This window comes from Carex rostrata, chromosome 27, assembly GCF_964058835.1.
Source record: "Carex rostrata chromosome 27, lpCarRost1.2, whole genome shotgun sequence".
Taxonomy (NCBI): domain Eukaryota; kingdom Viridiplantae; phylum Streptophyta; class Magnoliopsida; order Poales; family Cyperaceae; genus Carex; species Carex rostrata.
In genome coordinates, this window is record NC_135944.1 from 2,326,264 (window position 1) to 2,339,388 (window position 13,125).

At 33.0% G+C, this 13,125-nt stretch overlaps 2 protein-coding genes and 1 long non-coding RNA gene across 3 annotated transcripts in view; all 3 read left to right on the forward strand.

The window, feature by feature from the left end:
• LOC144544925 (putative LRR receptor-like protein kinase At1g51890) overlaps positions 1-12,726 on the forward strand; it is a 28,085-nt gene extending 15,359 nt beyond the window's left edge. Inside the window, exons 5-11 of the mRNA XM_078293485.1 lie at positions 962-1,045; positions 1,462-1,586; positions 2,224-2,459; positions 2,568-2,694; positions 2,801-2,860; positions 3,180-3,369; positions 12,279-12,726. Coding sequence (XP_078149611.1) covers positions 962-1,045; positions 1,462-1,586; positions 2,224-2,459; positions 2,568-2,694; positions 2,801-2,860; positions 3,180-3,369; positions 12,279-12,720 — 1,264 coding nt within the window. The 3' untranslated portion in view covers positions 12,721-12,726. The remainder of the gene's footprint in view (positions 1-961; positions 1,046-1,461; positions 1,587-2,223; positions 2,460-2,567; positions 2,695-2,800; positions 2,861-3,179; positions 3,370-12,278) is intronic.
• On the forward strand, positions 8,290-9,427 carry LOC144544926 (uncharacterized). The gene is made up of 4 exons (XR_013508360.1): positions 8,290-8,434; positions 8,540-8,678; positions 8,830-8,901; positions 9,390-9,427. It is a non-coding gene; the product is annotated as an uncharacterized LOC144544926 (long non-coding RNA).
• LOC144544756 (leucine-rich repeat receptor-like serine/threonine-protein kinase At2g14510) lies at positions 9,854-11,702 on the forward strand. Its single transcript, XM_078293318.1, has 6 exons — positions 9,854-9,885; positions 10,045-10,178; positions 10,378-10,703; positions 10,792-10,918; positions 11,001-11,060; positions 11,506-11,702. The coding sequence occupies exons 1-6, from the start codon at positions 9,854-9,856 to the stop codon at positions 11,700-11,702; spliced, it is 876 nt and encodes a 291-aa protein (XP_078149444.1).
• Positions 12,727-13,125: the final 399 nt, after the last annotated feature.

Consider the following 13,125-nt stretch of genomic DNA (forward strand, 5'->3'; position numbering starts at 1 on the left):
ATTCTGTTACATTAGGTCATATTAATTCGACCACAAACTGTTAGTTTACAAAAAATACGGCAATAGACCAGGTCCATGATGAATTCTTTCCCAATTCCATTCCAGCTTCTTTTCTCCTCTCACAATTCAATCATGCTCAGTATAAACGCATTTCCTTCCACTGGATTCCCTTGGTTTTGCACCAAATCAACTGCGCACTTTCTAGTATTCAACATCTCTCTCTTATTTTACAAGGTCCGGATACATGTTCTCTTCCTTTGATTTTGACTTTCTGTATCTTGACGCTTTTCGATTCACATTCATTTTCCACCTCTTTGTTTTTTTTTCTCAGAAATGATTTCTATATATAGCAGATTCTAATAAGGTAATAGATCATCATTTTCATTTGTGCTTAGTTTCATTTCACAATTTTGAATAATTTCCGTAGCATTTTGATCATCAATGGGTGAAGCAAGCACTACCATCGCTAATTCTCGTGGGATTGACATAGCTTTTAAACAAAGTTATTGTGGAAGGACATATTTTAAGTACACTTGTATTTCTCGTGTTGTGGGAAATGTTTAGTTTGTCAACAGCTGTCTTACATATTGATTATAACTTCAGTTTAATGACTTTATCGCAATTCTTTTTTTTTTTTTTTTTTAATGTCACTGTTTAAAGGGGCCATTGACGATTTCATTGATAAATAAGATTATATACATAGATAATTACATCACAACTAATTTTAATCTAATTACAACTCATTTTGTTTCCTATGTATGCAATATAAACACATTTCTTCACTAACCACCGCTTCTTACTTTTTCAGGGATTTATCTAGCAATGACTTGTCTGGATCTCTTCCTACTAATCTAGACCAATTAACAGCTCTCACACTCCTGTATGCAATCCAAAAGTATCCTCAATATTCGGTTTCTGTTCTGACTAAAAGCATTTCATAATTATTTTGTTAATTTTTCAGTGACATAAGAGGAAATAGCAAGATTTCGACCACCCTTCCTCTTGGGCTTCAGAAAAAACTAGAAAATGGAAGCCTAACATATATGTAGGCTTTTTTCCATCAAATGATCGCAACTAGTTTTCATTTATGACTTATGATTTACTGGATCATTTTTTATATTGATATAAATACAAATAATATAGATACGTACATATAATTAAGTGGATACAAATAAATATAAGTTCCCATATAACTGGCATGATTCAACTCTAATATTTATTTGAATAGAAAACAAACAAAAAAAAAATCCCAACAACTGAGAGAGGAGCTAAAGACTAGTCATGCATTGCATTTCTGGTTGTGTGAGCTAAAGACTAGTCACTTGACCATCCCAAAAAGGTTTCTTTGATGACCAAGTAAACATCTTACTTTTTAATGCCTCAATATAAATTTAAACAATGTTGGCAGGCTCTAATAAGTAATTTCCATTGACTTTGATTCTTTAATGTTTTGGATGTTAGGTTTGGAGATATAAATCCGACTTCATCTCATTCTTCAAAGAAGACTATTATAATTATAATACCAATCCTGTTGATGGTTATAATAGCAGTGGTCATTGCAACTGTCTGTTATTTGAGGAAAAAAAGTAAGTTCTGTTTCATTACATCTTTTTTCCCTTCTTGATTAAGAATACCACTCCTCTCATCATTTTATATATATACAGATGATATGTGTGATTAATCTGCACATTATATATTAAGCCACTAATTTCTTCCAAGCATTTTAATGTAAAAATGGCAAACTGCTTACAATAAAAAACAGTTTATACATACTTCTTTATAAATAAAGTGTCCATACGTAAATGCACATCTCTAACTTTTAAATACAGATAAACAATCAATGGTCACCGCAGCAAATGATCATGCCATAAATTACGAAAATATCCCACAAGAAGGCAACCCCAATGGAAATTATGCTGGAAGTGTTGGCAATTTCGGAAGGATACAATGAAACAAAGAGAAGAAATTTGCTGCTGAAATTAACTTCTATTGCTTGATTAAAAACAGATTACGACTTCTATATTTAAGGCATACCAAAATGTCTAAATATAGAGACCACTAACTCCACTAAATACATGCCTCAACTAAATACCACTAAGCCTATTCTAAATTTAGCACCCACTAATCTGTCCTTGCTATTATAAACATATACTCAAAATAACTTAGCACTACTAACAGTTATTCTAAAAAACGTGCTCCTATTTTTGGATCAATTTTCAACAGGAAGTGCCTCTGCAATTTCAAATCAACCTAAAGAACAAGCACAAGGTATTCCGAATATTGATAATCGTCAGTTCGGTTACAATGATATCAAGAGAATCACAAATGATTTCAAGAATAATATTGGCACTGGCGGATTTGGAAGTGTGTATTCGGGCTACCTAGAAAATGGACTCCAAGTTGCCATTAAGGTGCTCTCTCAATCATCTACACAGGGGGTTAGGGAGTTCATGGCTGAGGTAATCATGATATAGAATATTTATACGTACAGCTATATATATCATACAACTATTTATAGATTTTAGCTTCTGAATAGACTCTCATGGTAATAATTAATATATTTTTAGGCCGAAAATTTGACAAGAGTTCATCACAGAAACTTGGTCTCTCTAAGGGGCTATTGCACTGATAAAAGTTGCATGGCGCTTGTGTATGAGTACATGCAGGGAGGAAATCTACATGATAAGCTTAAAGGTGATTATAATTGATTAAAATTCCTCGTGTCTTTTCCTCAAATTAGTAGGTATAAAATGCCATGTATATAGTATGGATTATAATGTTTTAGAGTCATCGATTGCAGACAATGAAATGCCTCTTTCTTGGAAGCAACGACTTCGAATTGCATATGAATCTGCACTAGGTTCGTTATGCGAGCACCTCTTATAATTTGTGATAATTTCTCATAAGCTATTCCCATAATGTTGATCCATTCATTTTTAAAATGTATCTGTCAAAAGATTTTATGTAGTGCACCGAATAACAATTTAAAGCTATATACTCTTGTATAAAACGTAGTGTAATTCTACTTAGGCAATATTTGCTTTCTTTATTGCAAAAAAAATATCCCCAATTCTTATCCTAGAACAAATGGATAATATGGCTAACTATAGAGAACATCTTGAGCTTACTGAAATATTGCATAGTAACTAATTAATACAAATGAAACAAATGAAATGAAGGATTGGAGTACTTGCATAAGGCCTGTAATCCACCCCTTATCCATAGAGATGTCAAGACCAGCAACATTCTCTTAAATTCGAATCTCGAGGCAAAGATTGCTGATTTTGGGCTCTCCAGGGCTTTTGACAGTGATGCAACAACTCATGTTTCAACGAAAATAGTAGGCACTCCTGGTTATCTAGATCCTGAGTAAGACCTTTTTCGCTATGAAATTCCATCTTTTCTAATTAGTTTTCTCAACATCACTAATTATTTGACAACAATCACAAATGACATTGAAACTGCAAAACATAAAAAAAAAATGTGATCTATGCTTAAATTGGCAAATTATAAAATAAGACGTTTGAATTTTAGAGTTGTAGCAAATGTAATAATTAAAAGAACAACCATTAAATTAGTTTTGAAATTGTCTCTATTTTGATGGAATGTTAGTGTGATTAATTGAAGATAACATATGTACAATCTTGTGCTCCGATACATTTTGATTTTTTTTTTATTGGTTGTCATAGTTACAAGATTAATATATTAACCAAATTTTATTCATGATGGAAATCTTGCATGCACATGCGTGCGGTACTTCACAATGCACTGATCAGCTAGTATCTTGGATCTAAGAAAATCAAAGAGATATCTACATATGAAAATCTTGTAGAAACTAGAAACTAATTCCTATTAAATGGTTCCAAACTTCTCACACATAGTAAATAACTATGGCATGCATTTTCAGATACTATTTATCAAACCAGATAAGTGCCAAGAGTGACGTGTTTAGTTTTGGAGTCGTTATGCTAGAAATCATCACGGGCTGTACCCCTATTATTAAAGAAGGAGGTAACTTGGTACAATGGGTGCATCAAAAACTATCCGGCGGATATATTGAAAGCATAGTGGACACTAGAATGCAAGAAAAGTATGACATAAACTCAGTATGGAAGGTTACAGAACTAGCATGTCGGTGTACTGAACCCACCTCATCTCAGAGGCCTACAATGAGTGCAGTAGTTGCTGAGCTAAAGGAAAGCATGGATTTCGAAATGTCGATGGAGGAAGTTCCTATAAAAAGCACAACAAACTTACTAAGTGACGTAAGTCAGGACAGTTCTACTTTTGAGATGACTTATATGGGTGGCAAGCCAACAATAGGACCCAGTGTGAGGTAGTTTTGCTTGCCACTAAATTTCATCGGTTGAGTGTTCTGCCATATATGGGAAACAATATATGATTTGTTTCTTGTATATATACAACATTATATATGATTGCATTTGAATTTGGCATTGTACTGTATAACTTTTGTGATTAGATTTGCTTTAGTATATTTTAATATTGATTCTGTATCGCAAAGTGCTATTTTCAATCATTAGCAATGTTTTATATTATTTATTGTGTTTTAATTCCGATGATTCTTTTACCAATTACTTCTCTTAATCCTTAACAGTAATTATCAAACTACTATAAATAGATGAGTTATCATTTGTAATATGTATGAGAGTTGGAAAATATTAATATAGTATACAAATTTCTGCTATCCTTCTTCTCCTTGCTATTTCACTCTTCCACTAAATATAAAATAACAGCCATGAATCGGCCAACATATAGAGTATTTTCATAAGATTTTTTTTTTCTGAGCCGCAACCCACTTATATAATCTTGATTATTAATCTGTCATGCCTAAAATTTAAATTTCCTAGTAGATTCATATTGCCTTAATAAACATTTCCTTTACCACATTATTTCATTAATATTACACTGAAAGTAAACAAATCTTACATTGAAGGTAAACAAATCTTCTGCCTTGTTCACCACTCTTATTCTGATCTTCTGTGACTCATGTCAATGTGTCATGGTTTATATTCCGACAAATTGAAAACAATTACTTGTGCGATATAGTTAAATTTTTGTAATATCAACAGGTTTGACAAATAGGAGAATGCAAATCAAATGACCGGCCCTTTATTTTTCTGAAACCGAGATGCTGAGGGTGAGACCTGAAAGTGAGCACATCCCGGAATGAAGTGTGGATGAAGTGGAGACAAAGTTGGAGGCTATGGCCGAGAAAGATTACGGGCTTGTGGCAACCGAAGGCGGAGGGGCAACGTCAATTTGGGAGGGGTGAGAGAGGAATGGCGTCGGGGTCGGGACGCGTGAGTGGGTAAGAAGCATAACAAAGAGAGGCAAGGAGATCAGAGAGAATTGGAGGCAAAGTGATACTTTGATCCAGCCCTCGGATCTGTACGGATCTTGACGCTAATCCGAGGATCTAGATTATGGCCTATTTTTGGAGCATCAATTGTCGGAGCAGTGGAACCCTCTTATATAAAATGCAGCACATCTTTATTTTTTATAAGATTTCGTTTGTTTGGGTTGGGTCCATAAATGGATATTGGAAAGCATTGGCTGGGCCTACGTAAGCCAGGCATCAGGGTCCAAATGGATATTTGCGCATCATATGTGAAAAGAAGGCCTTGGTCAGTTTCAGAAACATTTAATAAATTAGTACAATAACCAAATTATCTTTTCCCTTATTTAGCAAAGAAAGGGATTATTTATTTTTATTTTTATAAACTACTGTTGTAGACTAATTAATTAATGTACTTATTTTGGTATATATGTGACACTTTTCTTGATTTTGTTTTACCAAAGCAATATCAATGGAAAACAGCTATAATTAAACAAACAATATTGTGCATAGCAAGTAGCAGCTAAGAGTAACCAGCACATATAATAAGTAACAATGCCAATAAATTAAAGTCAAACACCTCCAATAAAAATATAAAATGCTATTTCCTCGTATTGAGATTTTATTAGTGTGATCAGGTCTCCACGTCTATTGTTATAAAAGTGCTGACACCTTGCTCCAATATAATATTGCATATCAATCTTGATCAATCAAAATTGAATAGGTCAGACTCCAGGTAACATAAAGATCGAAGATCACATGCAATGGATTTTTCTTTGCTAAATTTCTTCACCAGTACAAAAGTACAAAAGGTACTAGATCGATAACCGTCAGATAAGAATAATCATTAGGTATTGTAAAATAAACGGATGAGAATTAATGCATCTGACAGTTTGAGAGATTTGAAGATCCAATCCTCTTCCCCTTTCTTTCATATAAATATTACTACGTGACAAGCATGACACCATATTAATTTATTAATTAAAATATTATTTTCTCTCTGTGAAGCCAATTTTTTTTTATTTGTCTAATATGAGGAAATTGTCAAACTATTACTTTATTTTAATAAACCTGTTGTACTATAAAATTTAAGCTGCCTTCATTCTCTCCATGATTTCAAGAGGAGAAAAATATCTGATCGGCCTCTTCTTCAGAAGAATGGCTCGGTGCCGCACAATTCTTCTGCTCATATTCGCAATTACCGTTCGAGTTCATAGTCAGCTTGATTCTAACGGTAATTTTCTCTTATGCAAGTGTAGTGTTACAATCTGCTCCCTCTTAATTATTGACATCTATGTGTGTGTGATATAATTTTGTTTTGAAGTCCTTGGGATAATTAGTTACTATGAAAATTGTTAAACTCTTCTTCTTGTTTTATATTCTAATTAGGATAAATTTAAGCAATTAATCATTCTAAGAATATACAAAACTTGAGTATATAAGAGAACAAATTAAAAACAATCATTTCAAGCAAATTAATATGCTAATCATTTTATTAGTGCTGGAAAAATAAATCATATATGTGTCTAAATAAATATGTATGGGTGAAAGGATCCCAAAAACAAATGTTGACAGCAAAAATAGTTTGCAAACGTGTGGTGAAAGAAATTTTGGACAATAGAGGAATTCACATTTTTCAGTGAATATAATTAATTTGGGTACGTTGTCATGATTAAGCTAGATTGTAAATTTTCATAAAAAAAAACTTTTGTTGACTTTATTACTTTTTACAGGTTTTCTGAGCATTGATTGTGGGCTTTCAATAAGCTCTAGCTTTATTGATAATCAAACAAAATTAACTTATGTATCCGATGAGCAATTCATCGACACAGGAGTCACATCCCAAATCTCTTCCTCATACATCACCTCAAGTTGGCCACCTAAAGAAATGGAAACTGTTAGAAGCTTTCCCACTGGAATTCGAAATTGCTACACATTAAAATCCGTGAAAATAGGCTTTAAGTATCTTATAAGGGCCACATTCTTTTATGCAAATTATGATAACTCAAATAAACCCCCTACTTTTGATATTTTTTTGGGAGTCGATTTTTGGGATACAATAAAAACCACAAATGATGCTGACACTTTTTATTATCGTGAAATTATTGTCCTTGCTGCCGCCGATTACATACAAGTTTGTCTGGTTAATAAAAACCTCGGCAATCCTTTTGTCTCTTCGTTACACTTGAGGCAACTGAATTCGAAAATTTATGAATTCGCGAACACGACCCAATCATTGATTTCGGTGGACAGGAAAAATTTAGGAGGAAGCAAAGATTTTTTGTTCTTGCGGTTAGTGGACAAAAATCTGTCTCTTCTTGAATCTTTTATATTTATACAATTTATCTAATCATTTTGTCAAATTACTTGTTCTTTAAATTAAGATACTATATTCCAAAAAATAAGACCCTTAAATGAAGGGAAGCATAGAATTATTTGCCAAAAGAAGAGGAAAGCAGAAGTTTACAATTGTTAATTAATGGGACCATTGAGTCTTTTATAGATGCATAGATAGTACTTATATACTGCCAAATCAAGCTAATAAATATAAAAGACACTATTGTACATATTGTGATAATTAATCTTGTTCCTTTCCCCATTGCTTGATTTGAACCAAAAATAGGTATCCTCAAGATAAGTATGACCGGTGGTGGTTGACCGAGACGTTGAAGGAAACAATAGAGATCTCAACAAATGCCACCATAGAAACTGATGATGACTTTGAGATCCCCCCTCTTGTGATGAAGACTGCTGCCACCACTTCAAGTATCCAAAAACCCATTAACCTAAATTGGACAATCGCCGACAAGTCCACTACATATTATTGGATTCTTCATTTCTATGAGATCCAGCCATCATTGACTGGTCAAAGGGTGATTGATATACTTATCAACGGAGTTAAGCTCAAGAATCCAACCATCTTGGATACTTGGAACTGGAGATCTATCTGGTGGTCAGGGTTTACTAATTATAACATCTCACTCGTTGCTGCTTCAAATTCGACTCTTCCACCTCTATTGAATGCATATGAACTGTATAAAATTGCAACAGTTGGGGTCACTACTTACGGTTCAGATGGTAAATTTCTGGACGATATCTTCAAAATCTACTTATAACAATTTAGTCTTATTAAAATTATGGGATTCAATTCTTTCAAGGTTGCTATATTATTGTTACTTGCAGTTGCTGCCATTAATAGTATCAAGCTGGAACATCAGATAAAAAAAGGGTGGAGTGGTGATCCTTGTCTTCCAAAAGAGTTCATATGGACTGGTGTCAGCTGCACCTCCAGCTCATCCAACATAACAAGGATCACAGCCTTGTCAGTTCTTTTCTCTCGTCTTTTTTTTTCTCCACAATTTTCATAATAAAAGACCTAACTGTGATCTACATTTTTTTTATATTTTGTTTTGTAATAGCGACAAGCTAATATAGTTAGGTCCAACTACTGAATTATTTCTTTTTTTTTTCAGAAAATTATCATCTAGCGGATTGACAGGTCCATTGAGCTCTTACTTTGGAAATCTTAATGCTCTTGTGTCATTGTAAGTTCCTGCCACCTAAGACCTAACACTTTCCCTTTTTTTTAACAATGGAACATATTTTTTTTGCATAATTGATTCGGTTTGAAAGCGCATGAACAGTTATGCTAATTTAGAATTTCACGAATTAAACTTGCATGAAGTTGAAATTTGGACTAAAGAATAGTAGCTAATGTTACACACAATTCATTTCTGTCAAATCTTATTGGGTAAATTCAACTTATATAGAAATAGAAAAAATGACTATGAATTTTACTCGTTGATAGTCGTGTGATCGATTCCGTTCAAACTTGGGCAATCCAGTTGAGAATTGGCATAGCTTTTCAAACAAGTTTTCATTGTGGAAGGGCATATATATTTTCAGTACACTTGTATTTCATTTGTGTTGCCACAAATGATTATTTTGACAACATTTGGATTAAATATTGATTAACTCCAGTTTAATGATTTGATCACTTCTCTTTACTAACTGTTGTTTGTAACTTTTTCAGGGATTTATCTAGCAATGATTTATCTGGATCTCTTCCTAGTTCTCTAGACCAATTAACAGCTCTTACATACATGTATGCAATTCAAAATTAACCTCAATATCCGGTTTCAGTTCTGACTAAAAGCATTTCATAATTATTTTTTTTATTTTCAGTGATATCAGAGGAAATAACAAGATTTCAACTACCCTTCCTCCTGGGCTTCAGAAGAAACAAGAAAATGGAATCCTAACATATAAGTAATTTTTTTTTTTTAATTCCTTGCTCAGATGCTGTAGAATGACGGCAACTTTTATTCATTTATTACATATGAATACAAATAAATATAGATACGTACCTATAATTAAGTAGTTACAAAATAATTTTAGTACTCAAATAAATGTCATGATTCAACAATAATATTTATGTGAGGAGAAAGCAAACAAAAAACATATCCCAACAACTGAGAGAGGACCTAGCGACTAGTCATGCATTGCTTGTTGTGGGAGACATCAGACATGTTAGCACTTTCCATATATATATAAAAAAAAATGGTTTCTTTGATGACTCCGGTAAACATTTTGCTTTCTAATGCTTGAATATAAATTTTGAACCATTATGGAAGGCACTACTAATTAATTTCCATTGACATTTTATTCTTTGATGTTTTGGATGTTAGGTTTGGAGATATAAATCCGACTCCATCTCCTTGGAAGAAGATCATTGTAATTATAATATCAATTGTGGTGGTAGTCCTGTTGCTGGTTATAGGTGCAGTTGTCATTGCAACTGTATGTTGTTTGAGGAAGAAGCGTAAGTTCTGTTTTAGTACATCCTTTTTTTTCCATTCTTGATTAATAATATCACTGCTCTCCTTTTTTTTTTAAGATTACAGATGATATGTGTGACTAATCTGAACATTATTAATTAAGCCACTAATTTCATCCAAACAATAAAAAGTTGTTTTTATGTACATCTTTATAAATAAAGTTTCCATATATTTTATATACAGATGAACAATCAATTGTCCCCACAGAAAATAATCATGCCATAAATTATGCAAATATCCCACAAGATGGCAACCCGTATGGAAATTATGCTGAAAGTGCCGCCGCAATTTCAAACCAACCGAAAGCCGAAGCACAAGGTATTCCAAATATTGATAATCGTCAGTTCGGTTACAATGATATCAAGAGAATGACAAATGATTTTAAAAATAATATTGGCACTGGCGGGTTTGGAAGTGTGTATTGGGGTCACTTGGAAAATGGACTCCAAGTTGCCGTTAAGGTGCTCTCTGAATCATCTTCACAGGGCGTTAGGGAGTTCATGGCTGAGGTAATCATGACATAGAATATCATACAATTATTTACAGATTTTAGCTTCTGAATACTCTCTCATGGTAATAATTAATACATTTTTGTAGGCCGAAAATTTGACAAGAGTTCATCACAGAAACTTGGTCTCACTAGTGGGCTATTGCATTGATAAAAGTTGCATGGCGCTTGTGTATGAGTACATGCAGGGAGGAAATCTACATGATAAGCTCAAAGGTGATTATACTCAAGCTTGCTCTTGTGAATTTTCTGAAAGTAGTCGGTATGGAATATAAGGTTTTAAAGTCATCAATTGCAGATAATGGAACACCTCTTTCATGGAAGGAACGACTTCAAATTGCATATGAATCTGCACTAGGTTCGTTATGAGAACACCTCTTACAATCTGTAATAATATAAATACAGTGCATCGAATAAGCTATTCTCGTAATTTTGCAATTGCAGAAATTTTATTAATAAGCTATTCTCGTAATTTTACAATTGTTGAAATATTTCTAATAAGCTATTTTTGTAATTTTGCGCCAATCATTTTTAAAATGTATTGGACAAAAGAGTTTATGTAGTTGCATTGAATATAATTCAAATTTAAATAAATTCGAAGGAGTTTATGTAGTTGCATGAAAGAGGCCTTATGTAATTCTTCTTAGGCAACATTTGCTTTCTATATTACAAAAAAAAAAAATCCCATATTCTTCTTCTAGAACAAATGAATAATATGGCTAACTATAGAGAACATCTTGAGTTTGCTGAAATATTTTATACAGTAACTAATAACTAACTCACATAATACAAATGAAATGAAGGATTGGAGTATTTGCATAAGGCTTGTAATCCACCACTTATTCATAGAGATGTGAAGACTAGCAACATTCTTTTAAATGCAAATCTCGAGGCAAAGATTGCTGATTTTGGGCTCTCTAGGGCTTTTGACATTAATGCAACGAGTCATACTGTTTCAACAAGAATAGTAGGGACTCTTGGTTATCTGGATCCCGAGTAAGACATTTTTTTCTCTATGAAATCTCCATCCTTTCGAACTTTTTTTTTCTCAACATCACAAATTGTTTGATAACTTTCACAAATGACATTGGAGCTGAAAAACAAAAATGTGATCTTAAGTTGACAAATTATTTTTCAAATAACTTTTAAAACAATAAAGAAGCTTTTAAATTGCACCTGTTTTGATAGAATGCTAGCCTGTTCAGATAAGATTTGTACAATCTTTTGTTCCTACATTTTGTTGATTTTTTTTCATTGGTTTTTCTGGTTCGATACAAATATGTTACTAAAATATTATTCATACTTTATGACTTTATGTGTTTTCTGGCATGCATGCGAACACGTTACTTTATGATCGATGTACTGATTAGCTAGTGGCTCTAAAGTTTCCATTTCAATATTCCGACCAATTCAAGAAACTCAATGATATATCTAAATATGAAAATTTTACAGAAAACTGATTTTTTCAAATAGCCTCACTTCTTTTTTTTTTTTTTGCTGGACAAGTAGAAACTGATTTCTATTGGATGGTTCAAAACTTCTAGACATAATAATTAACTATGGCATGCATTTTCAGATACTATTTATCAAACCAGCTAAGTGCCAAGAGTGATGTGTATAGTTTTGGAGTCGTTATACTAGAAATTATCACGGGCCGCCCCCCTATAGTTAACGCGGGCCGAGAAGGAGGTAACTTGGTACAATGGGTGCGTCAAAAACTATCCGGTGGAGATATTGAAAGCATAGTGGACACTAGAATGCAAGACAAGTATGACATAAACTCAGTCTGGAAGGTTACGGAACTAGCAAGTCGGTGTACTGAACCAACCTCATCTCAGAGGCCTACAATGAGTGCAGTAGTTGCTGAGCTAAAGGAAAGCATGGATTTTGAAATGTCGATGGAAGGTATTCATAAAAAAAGCACAACAAACTTAGTAAGTGACGTAAGTCAAGACAGTACTAATTTTGAGATGGCTTATATGGGTGGCATGCCAACAATAGGTCCCAGTGTGAGGTGATATTGCATGCCAGTTTATTTCATCTATTGGTTGTACTGCCATATGTGGGAATCGCTTGCTGGAAATTGAAAATAGTAATTTTCTTATTGTATGCAACAACTTGAATATATAATATTGCATTTTAATTTCATAATGTAATGCATTATTTGACTTTTGAGAGCATATCCATAGTGATTTGTTTGTTGAATGCAACAACTTGAATATATCATGTTGCATTTTAATTTCATATCGTACTGTATTATTTGACTTTTGAGAGAACATATCCATAGTGATTTGTTTGTTGTATGCAACAACTTGATATATGATGTTGCATTTTAATTTCATATTGTACTGCATTATTTGACTTTTGAGAGCATATTTGCTTTAGTAAATTTTATTCTTGATTATGAATAGCAAAGTGCTCTG

Coding starts and splice junctions, on each gene's coding strand:
- LOC144544756 (XM_078293318.1), top strand. CDS start 9,854: ATGCATTGCTTGTTGTGGGAGACATCAGACAT. Junction 10,704..10,791: donor TTAGGGAGTTCATGGCTGAG/GTAATCATGACA, acceptor ACATTTTTGTAG/GCCGAAAATTTGACAAGAGT. Junction 11,061..11,505: donor TGCATATGAATCTGCACTAG/GTTCGTTATGAG, acceptor AATGAAATGAAG/GATTGGAGTATTTGCATAAG.